The following is a 24,732-nucleotide window of genomic DNA, read 5'->3' on the forward strand; positions in this document are numbered from 1 at the left end:
CAGATAGAAACTTTTCAAATGTTTTGTTATTTTCCAGTCCAGTGAGCAGCTGTTTGGACACAATTCTTTCTAAAATCTTTGCAATAAAAGGCAGTTTTGAAATTGGTCTAAAATTTTGTGGGAGGGAGGGATCTAAACCAGGTTTCTTTAAAAGTGGGTTCACGCAAGCTGTTAAAATAATCAGGGCAACAGTAGACAGTCTACACAACCATTAGATAGGGAGCTATTGAAAACAGAGATCAAATGGGGCCCAACAGAATCTATTAATTTCAGTAAAAACTTTGTAGGTATTACATCAAGTGGGCTGGAGGACACTCTCATTTGTGATACTGTTTTTAAAAGCTCCGACAAGTCGATGGGATAAAACTGGTTAAAACTCTCTTGTTGCTGGTGAGGAACCTCTGAGTAAGAGGCTGCGGGGGTAATAGAGGCTCTGATTGACACCACCTTATTGGTAAAAGAAGATAAAAACAATTCACAGTCATCATTACTTCCAGCTGAGGCACAAGGAGGGGTTGAGTTTACCAGCTGATCCACAGTCTTAAACAGAAACATGGGATTGTGTTTATGTGTAGTAATGAGTTCAGAAAAATAGTGTGTTCTCGCATCCTTAACCATGTTATTGTAGTTAATTAATAAATCCTTCAGACTGAGGTAATGGACTTGGAGAGCGGATTTTTTCCATCTGCGCTCTGCTTTCCTGTATTCCCTTTTTAGGCTGCGAATGCTGTCATTTATCCAGGATTGCTTACTAGCTTTAGACGTAGGCCTAACCTTTAGAGGAGCAGTAATATTTAGTGACGACAAACAGATATGATTGAAGTGATCGACCAGATTGTTGGTGTTTGAATCAGACAGCTGTTGGCTTTGGCACACTTTGTTCATTAAAGATGCGAGAACACACGGAACTTGGTGAAGCGGCATGCCTTCATAACATTTATCCAGGCTTTAAATAAAGCAGGGCATATTTTATCATATATTAAGTAGTCTCTTTTTTGGGGTTAAATATTGGTTGAAATAGTTTTGAAGTCACGTTGATTTTTTGTGAGGCCATCATTTCATTGTTGTTTCAATAGTAATGTTGGTTAAAATAGCATTGAAATCCCGCTGATTTTTGGTGAGGCCATCATTTCAACGTTATTTCAAATGTTGGTTAAAATAGCATTGAAGTCATGTTGAATGCTTCTATATGACCTACATAAGCAAACGACGCCATCAGCAAGAAGATTATTTCCACATAGTTATTCTTAATGCCTGTCATTGGTCCATTTCGCCTCAAAGTCAGATGAAATTATTTACGACACTCAGACAAAAGAGAAGTTTGCCAGTAAAAGGTTAAGTGTGTAAGTTTTAGTGACATTTAAAGTTTGATGAACAGTTTAATTGTTCATCAAACAACAGCAACATCAAGAAATGAAGAGCTACATGATGTGGCATACTCCTGTAATACATTATTTTACTGTACTGTCATCATACATTTTGTTACATCTTGGGAGATTTGGCTCATCTGGACTAACATACAAAAGTAAGTAAAGTACTTAAAACTATTACATCTAACGCAAATATGATTAGCCACTGACGGAGAACAGGAAAATGTAGGCCAAGAGTGCGTAACATTGTCACTGTTTCTGGACCACAGTCCATTATAAATGAAGTTTACAAAGCCATAGTCAGGGGAGGTTCAAGGCTCCTTTCCACTTTGTTCAATTAGATAATCACTCTGCAAATCTTACCAAATTGTCTTTTTTAATTTTTTTTAAATACAACTGAAACACAAAGTAGTACTAATTGCTATAATTAGGGCTGACCCTGAGTAATTGAAGATTCGAAGCTTCGATGGGCGGAGCCTGATTTGACTGTCAATCTCACAGTCAAGCATCATACCTTTTTGGACGATATGGGGGTGTTCAATGCCTGATTTTACATGGAACTAACAGTTTTGCTCAATAAGTTAATATTCTGCCTATTACAATATCAATTACAACATATAATGCTGAAAATAAACATAAAAAGAAAAAATCTTTTAATAAATGTTTTTAAAGTGTGTGAATAAATCCAAAATTGCAACACACCTTTAAGGAAGGAGGGTCAGTGCGCATGTGTAGGCATAGCGTGTATGTGTGTAGCAGGAACACTTGCTGAAGAGACGGAGCCCAAGCTTCACTGATGTTGTTCTGAGTTGTCCGCACCTCGCGGGACATTCGGATCATTTAAAGATAGTACTTGAAATAGACACACGAGGAACCGCGACGTGCATACAGTTGTTGGCACGGCATGCACACAAAACTATGTACAATATTGATGAATGATATGCGAGCAGAGAGGAAATGTTCAACAATAAGCCTCAGTTTGGCTGTAAATGTACAGTGTAAGGTGATCTGACTAATGAACAAGGACTGTAGCTCTGCAGCTTCTGGAGGAGTGGAGCTACCGTGTGTAACCCCACCCCCGCCCACTATAGGCAGCACTTTTCAAATCTGACTTGACTATGTAAACGGGGACAGCCCTAGTGATAATTTTAGCTTGTAGTAAAACGGTGCAACGATTTAAATGGCCATTTACCATGTGAATTATCAAATTACACATTTGTGTGCACAGTAGCGAGGCAATATCCGACAAACAAATACATTTTTTAAATGCAAATTCTGACAGTAAGCATAATTAGTCACTTGATAGGAAACAGTCTTGTTATCGTAAGTGTTTGTAATACAAATAAATGCTGTTTTTCCACTGGAGCAGTAAAATGTCAAGTTAGCTGGCTAATCTGAGCTTTCATGCTGTGCAGTTTTATAACCACTAATATTCATCAGCTGGTTGTTTAATGATTGTAACCGGCACATTTCTGTCCATGTAGCAAAATCATCACAGCGCTGTAGAATAACATTACAAATTACCATCTAACAACATATTTTTTCTACCAAGGCAGTAAAATTTGAAGTTTAGCTGGCTGATCTAAGCTTCCATGCTGTAGGCTACCATTTTATTGATGATAATATTCACCAGCTTATTCTCTTGCTAATGTAACGGCACATTTCTGTCCATGTCGCAATGCCAAAATACAGCGCTGGACAATAACGTTACCTGAAATTACAACCCAACTACTTAATTACCTATCCAGCAGAAAACAGCAACTTTAGAGCCACTTTGAAAACTTCTGTCCTGTATCAGCGCTTTCCATCTGGGAAAATCCACAACGATTATGAGCTTGATTTCTGTCATCATCTGTCCCGATTTCGTCTGGCTTCATTGCGTTTTCACTTCTTTGACGACAAAGATCCACGTGATGTCGGCTTGTATTAAATAATACGTGTGGACCTCCATTTGTCCAAATTTTACTTTACTTAATCTTCCTTCTAATAAACCATATAACTACTCAGAGATTGAATATTATTTTTTTTCCCGTATTCAACGTAATGTCTACACTGACGGAATTACACAAGAAGAACGACGACGTAGAAACGCACTCTGTAGAGCAGTTTGTCCATTTTTGGCTACTATAGAAACATGGTGACTCAACATGGTGACCTCCATGTAAGGGGGACCAGGGGTTATGTAGATAGAAATGGCAAGGTAAGAAAAACATAATGTGAGGTCTTTATACACCACTGAAAACATAGTTATGGATCTTATATTGCATTTCTGTCAATAAATCCTCAGTAATATTACACAATAATGTTAATATTATTCTTCTGAATTGGCCCTCTTTCTCCGAGACAGGTATGTATTATGTGCATTGTATTTGTGTACAGTCAATGGAGGTATAGGTCACGGTGGACATTACTTTAATGCATGTCTTATAATGTAAAATGTTATGTTTGCTTTGCTATATCTTGCTGTTGGCTTATATTTATTGAGAAATAACATTACAGGGGAATATTGGTAACTTTAGCTTTCTTAACAAAATTACTATTAATGAGCACCCAAATCTGTTAGTTGTAGGATTACTTGTAATAGGTGTATGAGAGGAACTAAAAGTTTGCTTCAAATTACATTAATCTTACCCCTGTTATCGTTACCCTGCTTACACAACTTTGACAAGAAATGAAGAGTCAAAGACATAAGCTTATGTTCCATATCAGATCCTGAATGTCATTAACAGTAATAGGGACTAGTGTTCATGTAAAGGTAATATTTGTAACTGCCCTTGTCGTCTAGAACCATTTGAAGCAAACGTCTTTCAACCCGGCAATCTGGTTATAGGCAATAAAAATAGGATATGTGAATATGCTTTGGGCCTCTGCTGTTTTAATTCCATCAATAATTCATATTCCACAAACCTGTGCTTTAATAATCCACAAAAGTAAAAAGGCAGATGTCCAGAGTGCTACCAAGTTGTAACATAATTTAAACTAATGAGTGCAGTGCACTGAAACATTTGAATTTGTGAAGTGCCTGACAAAGCTTTAGGCAGGTTCATAGATGTTAAAAGATGTAATTTACAAAATGCATGCAAACATTTTGTGTTTTAGTTTTTCATATCCACTGGAAGTTATTTAGACTATTTTTAGACAGTTCCATGTGGTGCCTTGCATTAAAAAAAACTAAATTACAATAAATCAATCTTATGGCATTTTATTGTAGGTCACATTTCAACATGTCAGATCAGGTGAAATGTGATAGTTCAGGCTTCAGATGACGTTTGTTAACCTTTTTATAATAGTATCTATTTTAGACGATTAGTGTAACAGTATATTAGAAAGACACCTAGAAGCTGATCATAATTCATGACCTGTATACTGTAACATGACTTTTGTATATTGTGGTGTACTCTATTGTTATGTTTATTTTATATTGACTTGTACTGACTGGGACTACAGATGAAAAATAGCCTGACTAAATATGGCATGTTGCCATCATTGATGTTCATTAATGTGCACTGTCCCTTTAAATAAACAATGGATGCTTTTATAAAGATTACCATTGTGTTTAATACATTAGGTAAGGTTTAAGTAGAAGTTTAGGAAAAACCGCTAACAGGCAATTTTAAAGGTAACCAATATCACTTGCAAAAAAAAAAAAAAAAAAAAAAAAAAAACCCCATACAAATTCCGTTGTTAGATGAACTTAACTCAAAAACACTCATGAAATTAAGACAATAACTTGTACTGTATTCATAACTAGAGATACAAGAACTCGTGGAATGTAAAAATGTGAAAGCTTTTAGGGCCAGTCACAGCATTTGCAGCTCTCGCGAAAGACCAAGTTAGCAGAGCAGTTTTGGATCCAGGTAATGCCATTGGCACAATTGTAAAAGGAACCTGGGTCGTCAGGGTTGGCATAAACCCCGCCAGTTTTTGTTGCACAGAAGTTGTCTGGGCTTTTGGATGAAGTATGAGTTGTAGGTCTGAAACTAGGTGTGGTAGGAGTTGGATCTTTGTTTGTAGACAGGGTCACTGGATTTGGAATCGTTTCTGTAGTGGGAAGGGGAGGAAGATCTGTAGAAATAGTAAATATGTACAATCAAAGTTTAAAAAGTAAATAAATTAATGCTGTGGCTTATGAAAGAAATTGTTAACTAGCAATATACTCTACTTACCTGAAGCTAAAAGAGAGGAGAGATACCCGATGAGGGGGTAGTTTCCCTGTCCACAGAACTCTCCCTTAAAGTCATCCAGATCCAGAGCCCAGACAAAAGCTCCTCCAAATCTGTTGTCTTTTAGATAACGGACCTGAATAAAAGCAACACTTGTATGTTGTTTAACACGGCATTTAACTTGGCACATGGCATCTGTCAAAAGAACATAGAAACACATTACTACCTTAGTCTCAAAACTTTCTTTGTTGTCATATCCAACCCACTCATTTTGTTTGATGGCATATGGAACTTTCTGTTCATCAATCAAGTGGACACTGGCCCCTTGAAGAAAAGTGCAAATCTGAAAAAAAATGAAAACCCAATAAATGAAATCCGATAATTAAAAGCTGTGTTTGATGACTTAATTTCAGTTTCAAATAGTTAGAGAGTCAAATTAAATGAATTGTTGCCAGTTTCACCTCATAATATGACCAGAAGCCAACCTCCCTTGTAAAACCACCAGCAGCACCACCACTGGCTGGTGCGCCAACCTCACTGGATGGAGTAGATAGATGAAATGTTCTCCCGTATGTAGCAAAGCCCATATTTAGCTTTTCTACAGGTGTTCCCTTGTCCCGCCAATACCTCATGGCAAAGTCCTGAAATATGAATGAGATAAATATAAGTCATGTTTATATAAAAATTTTAACTGATGTTCTAGAATCAGCAAAAGAAAATCCTGATTAATGCGAGTTTCCATCATAGACCGTATATACAGTTGGACAACCCTTCTCCACTCCCCCCCTGTACAAAATTGAAGCCAAACCATCCTATACAAGGGCTGCCATCTTATGCTGTGACTGCATATAGAGCCTGCAAAGTACTGATCAGGATTAGAGCCATGGTATTGAGGTCTTGCCCAACCACCAAGACGGGAACCCTCCCCTTTTATAGCATCAAATAAGCAAATTAGGATATAAACGGTTTGTGGTGATAATTCCCCAATTGAGTGCCATTAAACCATTGCAGAAAGAGGCTGTGAAAGATGACATAATTGAGAATGCCTGTCAAACCTCAAATATGGAAAATATCAAAAACCTGAATAGGACATATTAATTTGAGGAATGTTACGTTATCCTCACTGCGACTCAGATCTGAGGTTTGTCGGCCAGTGGCCCATAACTTCAGGTGTTTAGGTCATATGGTTAATGCGAGTCATGATTAATATGCCATGTCTGTTTCTGTAACAGTTTGAAACTAACACATTTCCAGAATATTTTTGCAATATTTTAAATTTCCAGTGTTGGAACTGGTGGATGAAAACACAAATACTAATGACAAATCACAGAACGACTGAGTTGGAATTAGATGATGCAGCTAAAAATGAATACCTATACTCACAGTATTTAAGTAAACATGGTCCCCGGTGTCCTGCGATCCCTTGTACAAGGGGCTGTGATGTCCTGTCACACTCTCCCAGGTGCCATGAAAGTCATAAGTCATCACATTGATAAAGTCCAGATACCTGATAAAAGATGTTAGATGTAAGAAGTTCATCAAAACATTATCAGAAACACTTTATTGATCCGAGGGGAAATTTTTTAATGACTTATGACAGCTAATAGGGATAATGTTGGGAGTAACATTGGTGTACTTGGCCATCTCTGCAATTTCAAAACCAGCATCAATGGTTCCTTTCCCAGCAGCCACAGCAGCAGAGATCATTAGTCTGGACTGACCGGTTGCAGTTCCTTCAGCCTCATAGGCCTCTAGGAGTTCCTGTACATGGGAAGTAATTTTATGGTTCACGTTAAACATCAGTTAAATGCCGCAACAATAATTCTGGATCTCACCTTGCATAACGCTGTGAATCTCTGCTTGTCCTCCAGAGGACTTCCTCTAGCAGCGGGGTATTCCCAATCTAGGTCTAGTCCATCAAAACTGTATTTTCTCAGTAGTTTGATAGAAGATTGGATAAATGCATTTCTTTTGGCTTGAGTCGACACCATTGTGGTGAATCTTTGTGAAGCATTTTGGGGAAAGAAAAATGGTCTCAAGACGACATACATAACATTGATCTTCATTGATTTGTGTTAAATATCTCACTTTTGTGTTCCAAAGTTCCAGCCACCGACTGCTAGCAGGGTTTTTAAATTTGGATTCCTGTGGAACAAGTAGTTAGTTGCCAGCTATGATTTATAACATTTTACAAGAGACAATACTAGAAAATTCTGGACTGACCTCTGTTTGAGTCCATTAAAGGATTTGTAGAGTTCATCATCATTCCATTCTATGGTGACCAACTCATTTGCCTCATTAATACCAGAAAAGGCATAGATCAGGTGGGTACACAGGTTTGGATCAATATTTAGTGGCATAAACTTCCCATTGCCAGGCCGGTATTGGGACCAGTTAGTGAAATAACACACCAGTCTGGAAGATGAGACTAAACATGGAACATAAATAGTTCTCATTCATCTTTGAGGGATAATCATTCTAGACATTTAATAATTTAGACTTTGTTTGAAAGCAGTTCTAATTTTTACTAATAATGTTCAGTATTAATTATAACTCATGAACTCACCCAAACTGCCAAAGGAAAGACAGAGACCTTGAAAGTTACAGTTTTGTTAATTATTGGTTTAGCCAGAAAGAAGAAATCCATTTCATGCCTTTCATTGTGCCTTACCTGCAAATAGAATTAGCTTTGTCATGGTGGTTGCGCTTGGATGACTTCTGGCCATGTCACAAATAGAGCACTGAATAGTTTTCTTTTGCTGATGAAAGAATACACAAACCATAATAATCATTAACCAGGAACAAGTTGTCTGATCCAAAGGTTAGGAAACTTAGCTGTTGCTTCAGCCAAGCGTGTCAGCTGGTAACACATTTGATCTCACAAAGAAAACTTAACTCAGTATGTTCTATTTTAAGAAATCTTTCTGGACACATGCAGAAAACCAAGGGTCTCTTTAGACTACATAACAACAAGTGGTGAGTGACCCTTTGTAAGATAAACAGTCTGATGCTTAAAACCCATTCCGTCACTAATAACTTATCAATATTTGGCACTATGATTATCATCAAGTTTACACTTTCTTACTTACAAAAGATTTTACAAAACAAAACACAAAGCAAGAAGCTGGCCCATGGCTAGTAATGGCAGAGTGAAGAGGCAGATTGCTATCAGCTGGGGGTTAAAAAGGCTGTTGTCATCCATTGGACCAATGCTGAGGCAGCAATCATCTTGAATGGCCCAGTCCCAGGTACCCAGCTGTTTACCATTACATATGCACACATGCACACACCACACGCACTGAGGGGGAAGAACAGAAGTGTCATTGCAAGGCAAAATGACAAACATCTTAACACCAGATGTTTTCTTATGTTACAGTTGTATAAATGTTATGTTTTCCTTTTTCTAATATTCCCAGAGAGGTTTAGTGGCATTGAGGTCAGATGACTGGGAAATATTAGCACTTCTTGTGCTTCTTTGGACTTCAGACAAACCTGGCATAGCTTCAATGTATGTTCAGGGTCAGTGTCCTGCTAAATGAATCCTCTTTCAACATAAATCTGGACAGCGTATAAAATCCTATAATGTGTCTCAATGAATAGCATAGTAGAAAGCATATTTATGTTTTTTTGTTAACAAAATATTGTTTTCCTCAAGACTTGGAGAACAATTATTAGAAAAGAATCGTTAATCTGTTGTACATAAGTACATTACATTACATTACATTTATTCATTTAGCTGATGCTTTTATCCAAAGCGACTTACAATTGCTATATACGTATGTCAGAGGTTGCACGCCTCTGGAGCAACTAGGGGTGACGTGTCTTGCTCAGGGACACATTAGTGTGGATTTGAAAGCGGGTCTCTCACACCAAAGGCATGTGCCTCATCCATCACCACGCCGTAACATAAGTTAAGTGTTGTGTTGTGCAGTATTATTTTTGTGAAGTCACAATTTTGTGTTTCATGTAAGAATCATGTAAAAATAAAAATGTCAATTAGACTTTTTTATTCATTTGATTAAACATTACAAATGAAACTATTGACATTATACAAAACATTTTAAAAATAAATGAAGAAGATGTTTATTTAAGGCCAGTCGCAGCACTTGCATCTGTCACTGAAAACAAGATTAATTGGACATGTCTGGAGGTATGTGTGTCCGTGGAAGCATTGATAAAAGGAGTTGCCTTCCATGTCATTTCTGTAGAGGCCATCATTCTTCCCACTACAGAAATCACTTCCAGAAACAGGTGTGGTGGATGTTGTGGTAGTGGTAGTTGTAGTAGCAGTGGCAGCATTCGTGGTGTAGTTTGGGCCGGGATGATTCGTAGTGATCACTGGTGGATGTGTGGTTACAGGAGGAGGCGGTAGAAGATCTAGCAAGATAAAGAATCTTCAGATTAAAGAGAAGGAATATTTCACTTGTTAGATGGAGATAATGAAAGTTTGTATATGCTTTGCAGTGTTGAAGTCTAATTTCTGTTTACCTGAGTCAAGGAGAGTGCGCAGGTAACTAATGAGGGGATTCTTTCCCTGTCCACAGAACTGTCCGTCAAAATCATCCAGATCTAGAGACCAGATGAAGGCTCCTCCAAATTTGTGATCTTTCAAATACTGTGCCTATGGGAGAGGAAGTTTTGTTGTTTTAATACAAAGACCATCACTGATCTGTGATGTTTTATGTTTATTCTGATGCAAATTGCTGTTAGATTGAAATTAAATTTACTGGGAGCTATCAGTACAGTCTAACCTTTGCCTTCATTTTGTTTTTGATTTAAAGTTTTTCCTACACTCCAGAAAATGATTTTCTCCATTTATGTGTAACAATATTATTACCATGTATTGTACAATGTGTCACAAACTGCAAACATTCTGTGATATATGCAACATATGCAGCAGTGGTAATTGGAGTACAACCAAATCACATTATTTCTGTTCTAACAGATATATAAAGTTTGTGGCACTGTACTGTACGAATTAGACCATATTCTCTCCTCTGTCTTTGATGTTTATTTGATTTGTGCACCTGGTTTGGATTTCCACATGTGCCAAAAAAAGATTTCAGACCTGAGGTGATATTTGTACCACCTCTTGCTGCTTAATCTAAACCAAGATACTGATAGCAAGTAGTGATAGTGATACACTACTTTTATCTTGTTTATATTATCTCTATAATCATAGATGTGAATGGTAATATATTATTTATTACCTTGATTTCAAAGCTCTGCCTGTTATCAAACCCAACCCACTCATTTCCTTTAATGGCATAGGGCACCATTTGCTCATCAATCCAGTGGACAGTGCCACCTTGGAGGAAAGTGCAAATCTGTAGAAATGGAAGAAAATGATACTTAAACATTCTCAGCATGTTTAGTGTGAAACAACTTTCTATGTTGGGCTTGTATTAATTTGTGTCTCAAGTGATCTTATTGAACCTTAACTGACCTCATAGTAGGACCAAAACCCAGCTTCACGTGTGTAAGGCCCAGCAGAGGCTGGTCCACTGGCAGATGCTCCAACTCCGTTAGCTCCTGCTGATGTGCGAAATGTGCGCCCATACGTGGCAAAACCAACTATGAGCTTTTCAACAGGAGCTCCTTGGTCTCTCCAGTATTTCATAGTAAAGTCCTGATATTAAAAACAAAGACATGTTAGGTGTTCAGCTTCTTGGGGATTGAAGATGATAACTGAATTTTGTTGAGGATTTTACTCACCACATTGTAGTAGATGTTGTCACCCTGATCAAAAGAGCTGCGGTACAGAGGGCTGTTGTGACTAGTGAATGGGTCCCATGCTCCGTGGAAGTCATAGGCCATGACATTCACAAAATCTAGGAACCTGTTAGACATTGTGTGACACAAGCACTGAAAAATTAAAATAATTGTTTTTCAACTTTAAAGCTAAATTACTCCCTGTCACAGGAACTCACTTTAAGATTTCAGCAATCTCATATCCATTGTCAATGTTTCCTTTCCCAGCAGCCACTGCAGCTGTTAGCAGCAGTCGTGTTTTTTTGGTCTCAGCAGCTTCTTTTTCAAAGGCAGCAAGTAATTCCTAATGCAAGAGGGAAATCGTGTGTACAGACTATTTAGACACATTGCTGTTATGTGTCAAATCCAGATGCTGTGTTGGTGTGGAATCATTTAAGATTCAATGTCAATGCTGCAGACAGGGGAGGTGTAGATTTTAAAACTGACCTGGCAGAGCACTGTGAACCTCTTCTTGTCCTCTAGTGGGCTTCCTCGTGATCCAGGATACTCCCAGTCCAGGTCCAGCCCATCAAAGCCATGCAGTCTTAAGAATTTGATAGAAGACTGGATAAATCTCTGGCGGTTGGCAGGGGATGAAGTCATGATAGTAAATCTGTAAAAAAAACATGTAAAACAACTAAAACAACAAATGCACTGCTGATGATATTTTCATTATTATACGAGATAATATAAGACAATAGCCTCATGATTTATTGCTACTGAAGGCAAGATAACTCACTGTGTAGTTCCAAAGTTCCACCCACCAACAGACCAACAGAGTCTTCAGCCGGGGATTTCTGTGCAAGAAATGTGCAAAAACATGTAGATTTACAATTAATTAGTGTAGGAAGAATCTAGATCCTTTACAGCTACTATAAACGTAACAATCCCACAATGTCAGAAAAAAGAATTCAAGAATACTTCATTATTTCAAAATCTTCTTGAGAGCACTGTCTTTTTCTTTCGTTTTTCCACTTCATGTATTTATTGAATGATAAACTTACATACAGTTTTTGAGTTTTAATCATGAGCCTATACAACATTAAATTATTGTATAAATGAATGCTGGATATTAGGGCTGTCCCTGACTAAGGATTTACATTGTCAAATCAGAATCATCAAGTCCTGCCTATAGTGGACTGAATCATGGGTTTTTGTGCACGGCTGCAAAGCTTCGACTTTGAGATTGAGAGTCGAATCAGGCTACGCCCGTCAGAGTGTTGAACACAATTATAAATATAAATAACAAAATCTTGCTGAAGTAAAAAGACTGAAGTATTATCAGTAATATAATAATATAATATAATATAATATAATAATATAATTTATTACAATGAAAATTTTAAGTTCAGCATAGCTTCTGTATGTAAAATGACAATCTACAAAGTAACTAGTAAGTATAAAAATAAGAATAGTGGAGTGAAAAGTATATTATATTTGCCTCTGAAATGTAGCCTATGGTGCAGTAGATTCGAGATTCAAAAATGCATTTGTCACATACTCTTATTTTCAGTACATGCAGTGAAATCCAGGGCTGGTTTACTCTAGAATGATGCACCAATAGTAATTAGTATTAGTATTATAAATTATATTGAGTATTATAAAAAAAAGATTTAAAAAAGAAGGATTGTTCTTGTCATTTGACAATTTTTTTCTAGTTCTTAAGCTAAATGCACTATTTAAAATGTATTGGATAATATGAAAATTGCATTGCCAAAAGCTGAAAACCTGGCTGTTTCTCAGCTCATGAAATACTGACCTTATGACGATATATGGTTTTCACAAAACAAAATGTAGTTAGATTAGATTCCACTGCAGGTAATTGAATCAAATCTCCTTGGATCAACAATCAATAATCACACTAAAATATTCAAAAATCTCGACTGCTGATGTGATTAGTTGTTGTAAAATAACAGTGGTTTTGACTCCAGATAGACTGATTTTGCAGGCAGGAACAACTCACCTATTCTTGAGTTCATTGAAGGATTTGTAGAGAACATCATCATTCCACTCATAGGGTGCCAGCTCATTAGAAGGGCTAATTATTGAAAATGCGTAGATCAGGTGTGTGCAGAGGTTGGGATCCACATTGGCAGGCAGATATTTGCCAACACCTGGTCTATACTGGGACCAGTTGGTGAAGTAGCACACCAGTTTGGTAGAAGACACTTTTGAGAGGGGAGACATGATTATAGTGTAGCCGGGTGGTAAATCTAGTCATAGGTGATTTTCCCCCTTTATATTTATATAGTTCTAAAAGTTGTGTAAATGTGAATACATGTGTTCTTTGTTGTTTTGTTTGAGAGTAACATTGTTCAATGTAAAGTAAGTGTGAAGTAGATTGTAAGTGGATTTCCACAGTCGTACATGTGATGGCAGACTTTGGTCACAAGGCGGCAGCATTGAGTAGTATTGTTGTTGTTCCGCCAAGTGCATCATGGTCTTTCTTCCTGTTAATGTGCGATGGACGTACAAGGGATTGGTGCGGAGACTTCGTTGTGTAGAATAGTAGGTAAATGCATGCATGTCTTGTAAAATATTCATGTACAAGTGTATAAAATGTAATCACCTGTCAATATTTTAACTAGACAGTTTGATTTAGGCACTACTGGAATTGTATGCTGGGATTTTGGGCGCCAATCGTCGACCATTGTGTACTAAATTTCATGGTAATGCTAACATGCATTTAGTCAGACCCTGATATTGTATTTTGGTACTCGGAAACTGTTGCAGGTTTTACATAAAGTGTAACTCTGTTTGAAGGTAATTGACGTTGAAAGTACGTTGAGTTGTGCGATCTCCGGGAAGTTCCACGTGGGTTTGGTGGAACTTGGTGAAGTGTAAGTGTCATTTACAGTTGTACATTTTATACACTGATGTTGATATAAGTGGGTTTATGGTTGTTAACATGATTTATTTTATGTTTTCTGTCGATGGTCATAGCCCACTGCCGTATTTTGTATTGTGTTTTTTTTAATTTTATTTCTCTGCATTTTATTTTTATTTTGCCTCTTCATTCATTCCAACATTTGGGTGTTAGAGACTGTTACAAAATCCAGCATTTGAGCTGTTACGGGAACGACCCAGTAGCATACCACTCTGTAAATTGAACTGTACATGTGGTCAGGAATAAACCTGGAGCTACAGGAACCCCTGAAGTAATTGTGTCCTGGGTGGCATCTAATTCCACGGGCTACACAATTTTGGTACCAGGAGTGGGGTGTAGCTAGAACAAACTTTTTGCATTTGGCAACAGAGTGGCTTGATTTTTAGTTTTTATTTGAGAAATACGGCAGTGGTGAAGATTTCAGGTGTGATCCGTGGGTGTTGGAGCTGAGAGGCCAGCCAGCTGTGAAGGTGGTGACCAGCGGAATATGAGCTGAGGCATTCCATGGTGAACACGACTCATCCATACCTGCACAGAGGAGTTCAGCACGAACTTCACCAGCGAAAAGCAAGAGTCAGCCGGGCTCCAAGTTATAGACTGTTTCCACGTATCCTTAACACACATTTTGGACTAAATATTCACATTGGACTGACAACATTTCATTATGTCCAGTGAACCTGACGATGATGCAATAGTGGGCGATAATGATGGCGAGTTAAACCCTGTCTCAGGTGGGGCAATGGGTACAAGTAGAGACGCTATGGAAGAGATACAGATTCAGATGCAAGAGCTAACCAGATTGCGAGATGAGCTTACCAGGTTAAATGATGAAGCAAGGGCTCAGAGGGCAAGTGGTAACAGTGCACCCACCCGTTCATACATCTATGTCCCAAGAGAACGCCAGATCCAAGCATTTAGTGGGGGGGGTGGCACAGATGGTAGATCTGTGGAAGAGTTTATTGAAGAGGTTGAAAGAGTGTTACGGTCCAGAGAGCAGACATCAGAAGAGCAGTGTGACTACATACTATCTCTGTTACGTGGTCCTGCATTAGAAGAGGTGAGACTGTGCATGAGTGGTCAGTCAGTGAGGCCCAGTGATTTATACTCTTACCTGAGAAATGCATTTGGGGAAAAACGCAGCACTACACAGCTTTTGCAGACCTTTTACAACCGTAAACAAGCAGAAGGGGAAGACCTCCGTGACTACTCACATGCACTGTCCCAGATCTTGAGCTCAGTAGTAAAACAGTCCACAAATGTAATACCTAACGAGAAAACTGTTCTAAGGGATCAATTCATTGAAGGTTTAAGGGATGCAGTACTCCGACGTGAACTCCGAAGAGTGGTTAGGGACAAACCAGAATCCAGCCTTCTAGACGTGAGGAACGAAGCCCTCATGTGGGAAATGGAGGACAGCAGGTCCCACCGTCCCAGAGTTGTAAGGAGCAACCAAGTTGAGTCAGAGGTTTTAGCAAACCAGTGTTCAGCTATCCAAACAAACGATGACCGGTGTACTGTGTTAGATGATGTTCAGAGAGCAGTAGCCCTTCAGGAAAAACAGCTAGCAGAGTTAGGCAAAACACTCGCTCAGCTAGTTAGCACTGTAAGCGAACTGAGTAGACGTGGCACTCAACCGACATTCCCAGAGCCTAACCCCCGGACCAGATCACAGCCAAAGTTCACACCAGATGGCCAGCCTATCTGTTTCAAGTGTAGGGGTGTTGGTCACATTGCTAGGAAGTGCACGCAGGCTAAGAGGGGCCCAGAATTTGGCCCTGTTTCTTCAGTAGCACAGGAAAACTTGCACCCTCGGTTGTCATGAGCCAAACAACTCGAGGGGAAACAATTGGCTCATCAAAAGAGACACCAGACAGAAGTAAAATCTTAGAGCGTGCAGTTGGAGAATGCAAGACTGTTGAGGTAAAACTCCAGGGGGTTACAGTATCTTGCCTACTTGACACTGGTAGCCAGGTCAGCACAATTTCTGAGAGTTTTTTCAGGGAACACTTGTCAGTAAAAGATGAAGACATCCATCCTGCATTTGAGTGGTTAAAGATCACTGCAGCCAATGGGTTAGACATACCTTATATGGGCTATGTGGAGCTTGACGTAGAGGCCATGGGTCTGACTATCCCTGAGCGAGGTTTCCTTATAGTCAAGGATTCTGCACATTCGTCCTCTGTGCCAGGCCTCATAGGGATGAATATTGTTAAAAAATGCAGAGAGCTCATACACACTGAGTTTGACACCACACTGCAGGGTAGACTTGACTCACGTTGGAGGGAAGCTTTTCATCATCTTCATACAGCAAATGTGACAGACAGGCTCTCTTTTGCTAGGGTAGCTGGTAAGGATGTAGTCCATGTACCCGCTGCATCTGCTGCTACAGTCATGGCTAGGGGACTTAGGACTGTGGGTGAAAATGGCCCGTTACTGCTGGAGCCTGTAAATGCCCCCTTGCCTGGAGGTTTGGTTGTTGTGCCTACCTTGGTTTCAACAGAGAGTCACATTTTCCCAGTCCAAGTCATGAACATGTCCGATGAAGATATCTGGTTAAGGCCAAGGACTAGCTTAGGAGTTTTGACGCATGTGGACAGTGTGAAGAGTGATGAGCTTTGTGAGGTACAGTTCCAGAGGATCTCAGCAGATACTGAACAAGTGAGTGTAGACAGACACCCTGACACGCCTACCGATGTACAGTCCATCTTAGACAAGCTTGATGTTTGTGGTAGCCCAGAACAACAAGCACAGCTGGTCTTGTTGCTGGAGAAGTACTCTTTTGTGTTTGCTACAGAAGATGAAGATCTAGGTTACACTGATAAAGTACAGCATGAGATCCATCTTACCGATGATGTACCTGTGACACAGCCATACAGAAGGATCCCCCCCACACAGTACAGTGAAGTCAGGGAGCATATTGGCAAGCTTTTGAAAAGAGGAGTCATCAAAGAAAGCTCAAGTGCTTACGCTTCGCCGATAGTGCTGGTGAGGAAGGCGGATGGTAGTCTGAGGCTATGTGTCGATTATCGGAAACTTAACTCAAAGACGAGACGAGATGCTTTTCCCCTTCCAAGGATTGATGAGAGTTTTGATGCATTGAGGGGGGCCAAGTTCTTCTCAACCATAGATCTGGCGAGTGGGTATCACCAGGTGGCAATGCATGAAAGAGATAGGGACAAGACAGCGTTCACTACACCGTTTGGCTTATATGAGTATGTGAGAATGCCCTTTGGTGTTTGCAATGGACCAGCTACGTTCCAGAGGCTTATGCAAGTTACAATGAGTGATCTAATTTTTCAGATACTCCTTGTTTACCTAGATGACATCTTGGTGTTTTCAGAGACATTTGAGCAGCATCTGAAGAGACTGGAGACTGTGCTCAAGAGACTGGCAGAGACAGGCCTTAAGGTGAAGTTACAGAAGTGTGCTTTTCTACAGCAGTCAGTGAAGTTTTTGGGCCATCAGGTGTCAGCAGAAGGTGTGGGGACTGACCCCTCCAAGGTCTCTGCTGTTAAGAACTGGAAAGTCCCAACCACTGTTAAAGAGCTACAGTCATTCTTGGGTTTCTGTAGCTACTACAGGCGGTTCATTCGAGGCTTCTCACAGGTGGCCGGGCCACTGCACGACCTGGTCAACAAATGCTCAGGTGTGAAGAAAACAGGAAAAGTAGGTCACCAGTTTTGTGATATGTGGACACCCGAGTGTGACTCTTCTTTTGAACAGTTAAAGGGAAAACTTACCTCAGCCCCAGTTTTGGGATTTGCCGATTTCACACAGCCCTTTATAGTTGAGACAGATGCCAGTCTGCATGGATTAGGCGCTGTACTGTATCAGCAACAGTGTGACACCAAACGAGTCATTGCATATGCTAGCCGCAGACTACGCCATGCTGAGAAGAATGACCGAAATTACAGTAGTATGAAGTTGGAGTTGCTTGCCTTGAAATGGGCTGTTGCTGAAAAATTCAGGGGTTACTTACTGGGTTCAAAGTTTGTTGTCCTGACTGACAATAATCCCCTGTGCCACCTCAAGACAGCTAAGTTAGGTGCTGTAGAGCAGAGGTGGGTAGCACAGTTGTCTGTTTTTGAGTTTGAGGTTAAGTACCGTCCTGGTTGTAGCAATGCCGCAGCAGATGCACTCTCTAGGCAGGAGTTTGCAGGGGAGCCTGAAACTGACACTGACTCAGACTTTGACAATTGCATCTCTGTCTGTAACCTGATTGAACGAGGGACTGTTCTGGATGCTGATCTTGTCACTAAAGGTCTTGAGTGTTGCAAAGTGAGACAGATCCGTGCTGTGGAGTCTGGTTCCGGCGAGATAACGGCTGGACAAGGTAACACCCCCACGCTTCCCGGTTATACCAGGGAGGAGCTATTAGGTTTTCAGACCAGTGATCCCACCCTAAAAGAGTTTAAGACATTTTGGGATCGGGGGAGGAGGCCAAGCCCCAGAGAGAGAACAGCCCTCTCTAGCCAAGTGAAAAGACTGCTAAAACAGTGGAGCGGCATACAGCAAAGGGAAGGGTTGTTGTACAGGGTTATCAAAGACCCACGTCATGATGAAGTATGGCAGTTGCTGGTACCTGGTTGTTTAAAGGACCAAGTCTTAGAGAGTGTCCACAATAACATGGGACATCAGGGAATAGAGCGTACTATAAGCCTGCTAAGAGGGAGGTGTTTTTGGGTAGGGTTATGTGAGGATGTTGAAAACTGGGTTAAAAACTGTGAGCGCTGCATCTTGACCAAGATGCCTCAACCAAAAATCCAAGCTCCAGTTCAAGCATTCCTGGCTTCTCGGCCACTGGAAGTGGTAGCTGTTGATTTTACAGTGTTGGAGCCAGCCTCAGATGGGCGTGAAAATGTCCTCGTTGTTACTGATGTGTTTACAAAGTTCACGCAAGCATATCCTACCAAAGACCAAAAAGCCGACACTACAGCTAAAGTTTTGCTCAGGGAGTGGTTCATGAAATATGGGGTCCCTGAGAGGCTGCACTCTGACCAAGGCCGAAATTTCGAGAGTGAAGTTATAGCAGAGCTGTGCAAACTCTATGGGGTTAAAAAGACACGGACAACTCCTTACAGGCCACAAGGAAACGCTCAGTGTGAAAGATACAATCGAACACTACATGATTTGTTGAGGACACTTCCACCAGAGAAAAAAAGGCGTTGGACAGAGCATCTTCCTGAACTAGTGTATGCCTATAATGTCACTCCCCATTCCTCCACAGGGTACTCGCCCTATTATCTGCTTTTTGGGGTACAGCCGCATCTCCCCATAGATGCGCTACTAGGGCGTGAGTGTGTCTCAGACAGAAAGCAGGACTGGTTGTCTGTTCATCAGGAAAGACTCAGGCAGGCACATTTGAGGGCCCGAGAGTACTCAGAGCAGAAAGCCGCTGAAAGAATTGCACTGCAAAATGAGAAGGTGTATTGTCCAACTGTAGACATCGGTCAGTTGGTTTTCCTACGCCATAGACCTTTAGGTAGACATAAGATTCAAGACGCATGGAGTCCCACAGTCTACAAGGTTACTGACATTTATGGTACCACGCACACTGTTGAACCTTTGGAAGGAGGTCCCAGTAAGAGAGTCCATAGGTCGGAGTTGCGACCTTGTGCAAAACCTGTTCCCAAACCCAGAACTAAAACTAGGCTACAGAGCAGTATGCAGCCTCAGCCTGTAGTTATGGACATGCCAGAGTCATCAGGACCTGATTTTGTTGTCGTTGAGGAAGTCCTTCCTCCCCAGTCTGTGCAAACCGCTAATCTGCCCCAGGTGGCAGAAGGCGTTGGTTTATCTGTGACATCCACAGATCAGATTGATAGCGAAGAACCTGATGAACATTGTGCAGATATGAGAAATTGTGACGCAGAGGCTGAATGTGTAAATAGTGATGTGCATCCAGATGTTAGTGACACCGACTTGCCCATGACAAGAAACAGAAACAGGCATGCACTAACATACACAGCTGATGGGACAGGAAATAAAGCCTCTGCACCTAAACCTGCCATAAGAAAAAGCAAACGGGCAACGGCTGGGTCTCATTCAAACCCATTTCACTTGCCAAAGTCAGCCTGTAATGCTGTCTCCGTCAGCACAGACATGGTTTCCCAGGTTTTGACAAGCCTGGGTGCTGCTCTCTTTGAGAAGGCGTTGCAGGGAGCATTTGAGTCTGCTCATGGTTTGTAGTCACCGAGGACGTTGACTATATTGCAGGGGAGTATGTAGCCGGGTGGTAAATCTAGTCATAGGTGATTTTCCCCCTTTATATTTATATAGTTCTAAAAGTTGTGTAAATGTGAATACATGTGTTCTTTGTTGTTTTGTTTGAGAGTAACATTGTTCAATGTAAAGTAAGTGTGAAGTAGATTGTAAGTGGATTTCCACAGTCGTACATGTGATGGCAGACTTTGGTCACAAGGCGGCAGCATTGAGTAGTATTGTTGTTGTTCCGCCAAGTGCATCATGGTCTTTCTTCCTGTTAATGTGCGATGGACGTACAAGGGATTGGTGCGGAGACTTCGTTGTGTAGAATAGTAGGTAAATGCATGCATGTCTTGTAAAATATTCATGTACAAGTGTATAAAATGTAATCACCTGTCAATATTTTAACTAGACAGTTTGATTTAGGCACTACTGGAATTGTATGCTGGGATTTTGGGCGCCAATCGTCGACCATTGTGTACTAAATTTCATGGTAATGCTAACATGCATTTAGTCAGACCCTGATATTGTATTTTGGTACTCGGAAACTGTTGCAGGTTTTACATAAAGTGTAACTCTGTTTGAAGGTAATTGACGTTGAAAGTACGTTGAGTTGTGCGATCTCCGGGAAGTTCCACGTGGGTTTGGTGGAACTTGGTGAAGTGTAAGTGTCATTTACAGTTGTACATTTTATACACTGATGTTGATATAAGTGGGTTTATGGTTGTTAACATGATTTATTTTATGTTTTCTGTCGATGGTCATAGCCCACTGCCGTATTTTGTATTGTGTTTTTTTTAATTTTATTTCTCTGCATTTTATTTTTATTTTGCCTCTTCATTCATTCCAACATTTGGGTGTTAGAGACTGTTACAAAATCCAGCATTTGAGCTGTTACGGGAACGACCCAGTAGCATACCACTCTGTAAATTGAACTGTACATGTGGTCAGGAATAAACCTGGAGCTACAGGAACCCCTGAAGTAATTGTGTCCTGGGTGGCATCTAATTCCACGGGCTACAATAGTATTATAGTATAAGTTTCTATTCTAGGTCATAGGGGGCAAAGAAGCTAATTACATATAATTTTAATAAGTTAAATAATGAAGGCATACCCATCTGAAGACACATCAAAAGGGACAATCCTAAAAAAAATTACATTTAATTTCAGTTTTAGTGATAGACCCCTACCTCTGAATGAATTAACAACTGAAAGAATATAACTTACCAGCCAAGATTGATAGTCGAGCCATGTTGTTTCAGCTGAGTGACCTAGAACAATAAAAATAGTTGTGTCTTGAATATTTATAGGATTGCATTATAGTTTTTGTAAACTGCAACCAATTCTACTGACTGTACTAGAACAAGAAGATACTTTAATGTCACATACACACAGTGAAATTCATTCTCTGCATTTAACCCATCCCTCAAGGGAGCAGCAGGCAGCCTGTGTGAGGCAATGTCTGGTCAATGGAACTGATTGGAGAACCTAACATGTTTTTGGTGGTGGGGGAAACCCACACGGACACGGGGAAAACATGCAAACTCCACACAGAAAGGCCAGGAGGACCGGGGTTTGAACCCACGACCTTCTTGCGGTGAGGCCACACTTCTATCCGTGCCACCCATTTTAGTAATGCTGTTCATAATACAACATTTGTTCCTGTAAAATGTAGGCTCCTAAATCCTCTGTGTGCTGATCACTTACCTCTTCCCAGGTGTTGGGCTGGATTTGCGTATATGATCCACTTGGGAGTCGTTTTTATAGACCTAGATAAGACAGGTACAAAGGCTGCATTCCTGGTGAACCTGTAATGGATGCTTCAGGAGAGAATAATTGTCACTGTGAAACTGGTCACTTTAGACTGTAATGAGCTGTCAGAAGACGAATGGTGATGATATATGTTTTTATTTCCAGATAAATCTGGATCAGAGCACTTGAGACTATGTAAACTTGCCTATAAAAAGTAATTCAGATCAGAACAGCTGGCCAATCAATGCAGATAAGATGTCACTGTTGACCTTTTTAAGACATTTCGACATCCATTTAAAACATCAAATACAGTAGGGCTATGACTAACAATTATTTAAATTATCAAGTATTTTTTCAATTAGTCAGTTGGTTCATCCATGAAATGTCAAACAATTATGAGAATCATAATTTTTCACAGCCCAAGGTAACATCTTCAAATTGGTTGTTTTGTCAGATGAACAGTCCAAAAAAGATATTCAGTTTGCTATCATATATGCCATGTTGCAATTGCTCACATTTGAGACACTGGAACAAGAAAATGTTAAGTATTTTAACCAGATTTCTTTTAAATTAATGAACTAATTGTATTCATACATACAATATAGTTTATATTTTCTCAACCAGACCTGTCATTTTCACTTTCAGGAATACAATTTACGGCATTACACCTGTGTACAAGACCTAAATAAGCTGAATAAATGTTGATAGAGTGCAAAGCTTCTTAATATTGATGCATATCTTGGATGATCCTTGTGAAACAAGTCTAAGAGCATCCTATTTGGAAAGACTATTTTCTAGCATGTTTTGAACAAACTAAACAAAAGAAAAGCCTTTTATCTTAATATATACTTTGACTTTGAAACTATGATTTTGTCTTTTCTTTATGTAATCAGAAGGGTGAAATAATAAAAAGTCATTATAGTGTTAAGTCCAACGATATCAGAGTCTACAGTAGTTGTAGTCTACATCAGAGACCTGATAGACTAGAGAGGTTATTAGTTAAGATATCCCTCATTTATGATACCTTGATGACATAACTGGAGTTACTGGATCTTGTGTGGCAACAAATAGTTCAGAGTTTAGAATGATGGATTTTTTTTTTTTTTGATTTTGCTTTTGTTGTTTGAAAGACCAATTGATGCAACAGAAATAAGGAACAGTTTGACATTTAGGGTAATATAAATTCACTTTCTTTCTTCGTTATGTGAGAACACTGATACCACTCACATCTGTATGTTAATTATGAATGGAGTTACCTTTGTGAAAAAAAATAGGTTTGACAGTACAACTATCAACACTCACAAACGTGTCACTGGCCTGCTTCCTGCTTTCTTACAGTGCAGATGCTTTGCTGCTTGCTCCTGCCTCTGCAGGTATTCTTGTTTTTATTCTGCTAGAAATTATGAGCAGTGGCTCTTGGATACTTTTAAATAACTGGGACTGTCATCTATTCAGATAAAGTAGGCTATTTCCATACTTTAAACACTTTTATGATCTAAGTGCTATGCGAGTGCAGCCTATCAATAGCACTAGCCTGTACTGCAGTGACTGGAGTTAATAGTAGCTAATGCTAATTAGCAACAAGATGCCACCCTTCTCCACGGACGACTTCCACAAACTTCTACAGAAAATTGCAGTGCTGGAAACCAAGATCCACAGGTAAGAAGTAAATGTGGAAGTGAATGGGCTATGTGGGAATGGCACTACTTCACTATGAAACAAAGAAAGTGGACAAGAGTATGCTAACACATGGCTAATTAACACCAACAAGACTACCAAGAAGCAGAAGGCCTGTGTGCTGGGTAATAAATCTAAAAGTGGTAGTCCTCCCTGGAACTCGCTTAGTGCAAAGCCTAAGAGTAAATAATTTTCCTAGGAAATGGGAGGACACAGGGAGAACCCAGCGCCCTGAGATTTGTGATGTGACTGGCTGGCCTGCATTATCATCCAGGCAGAGTGCCTCTTCAACCCCTGTTCCTAGTAGGACACAGCCGTGGACAGTTGAAAAAGGGAGAGTTAGCAACAGGCCTCCCCAACAACTGAGTGTGCAACAGGAGAACAGATTTTCACCACTATTGCAGGACCCTGGATCTCCGTCTGATGACCTGGATAACACCCCATCCTCACACAGAAGGGTAAGGACCGAGAGTAAATCAGAAAGTAAAAGGCTACAGGGAAAGCTAACGACTGGGCCTCAAACTCTGATTGTGGATGACTCTACTTTGAAAGATGTAAGAGCACCAAAATACTCTGCTTTCCTAAGGATACAGTGTCTGACTTGGCAGAAAGAATTCTGCATATCGTGGCTGAACTTCCTACTGTGAAAAACATCATACTACACATAGGGACCACTGATGTTGTGAAGCCACAGTCTGAAGTATTAAAAGAGGACTTTAATAATCGGTTGAAGACAGTGAGCTCTCTGAATGCAGAGGTTTTTATCAGTGGCCCCCTACCACCAATCCAAAGAGGAGTTGAGAGATTCACCAGGTTGTTGGCATTGAACACATAGCTCTCAACGGCATGTATCCCACTTTACAGTGGGATAGCCCTAAACCATCACAGACTTACTAGGAACGCGACTTAAAGTCTGTGAGTTGAGCTT

At 40.0% G+C, this 24,732-nt stretch overlaps 1 protein-coding gene, 1 long non-coding RNA gene and 1 pseudogene across 2 annotated transcripts; 1 reads left to right on the plus strand and 2 right to left on the minus strand.

Moving 5' to 3' along the window:
- Positions 1-4,225: 4,225 nt before the first annotated feature.
- On the minus strand, positions 4,226-8,641 carry LOC119905369 (acidic mammalian chitinase-like). Its single transcript, XM_038722330.1, has 12 exons — positions 8,623-8,641; positions 8,205-8,292; positions 8,100-8,126; positions 7,757-7,961; positions 7,622-7,678; positions 7,369-7,534; positions 7,170-7,294; positions 6,917-7,040; positions 5,995-6,174; positions 5,760-5,876; positions 5,537-5,669; positions 4,226-5,435 (listed from the first exon to the last, which is right to left on the minus strand). Exons 2-12 carry the CDS (start codon positions 8,257-8,259, stop codon positions 5,161-5,163), a joined length of 1,464 nt encoding a protein of 487 aa, XP_038578258.1. The 5' UTR covers positions 8,260-8,292; positions 8,623-8,641; the 3' UTR covers positions 4,226-5,160.
- LOC119905372 lies at positions 8,301-10,685 on the plus strand. The gene is made up of 3 exons (XR_005444811.1): positions 8,301-8,509; positions 8,628-8,781; positions 10,078-10,685. It is a non-coding gene; the product is annotated as an uncharacterized LOC119905372 (long non-coding RNA).
- LOC119905371 lies at positions 8,623-13,502 on the minus strand (annotated as a pseudogene).
- Between the last annotated feature and the right edge of the window lie 11,230 nt (positions 13,503-24,732).

This window comes from Micropterus salmoides, unplaced genomic scaffold, assembly GCF_014851395.1.
Source record: "Micropterus salmoides isolate LMB-PRFRI ecotype aquatic unplaced genomic scaffold, ASM1485139v1 Ms_hic_scaffold_16, whole genome shotgun sequence".
NCBI lineage: Eukaryota > Metazoa > Chordata > Actinopteri > Centrarchiformes > Centrarchidae > Micropterus > Micropterus salmoides.

Coding starts and splice junctions, on each gene's coding strand:
- LOC119905369 (XM_038722330.1), bottom strand. CDS start 8,259: ATGGCCAGAAGTCATCCAAGCGCAACCACCATGACAAAGCTAATTCTA. Junction 7,962..8,099: donor TCTTTCCTTTGGCAGTTTGG/GTGAGTTCATGA, acceptor TTCCATGTTTAG/TCTCATCTTCCAGACTGGTG. Junction 7,535..7,621: donor TGGAACTTTGGAACACAAAA/GTGAGATATTTA, acceptor TGCTTCACAAAG/ATTCACCACAATGGTGTCGA.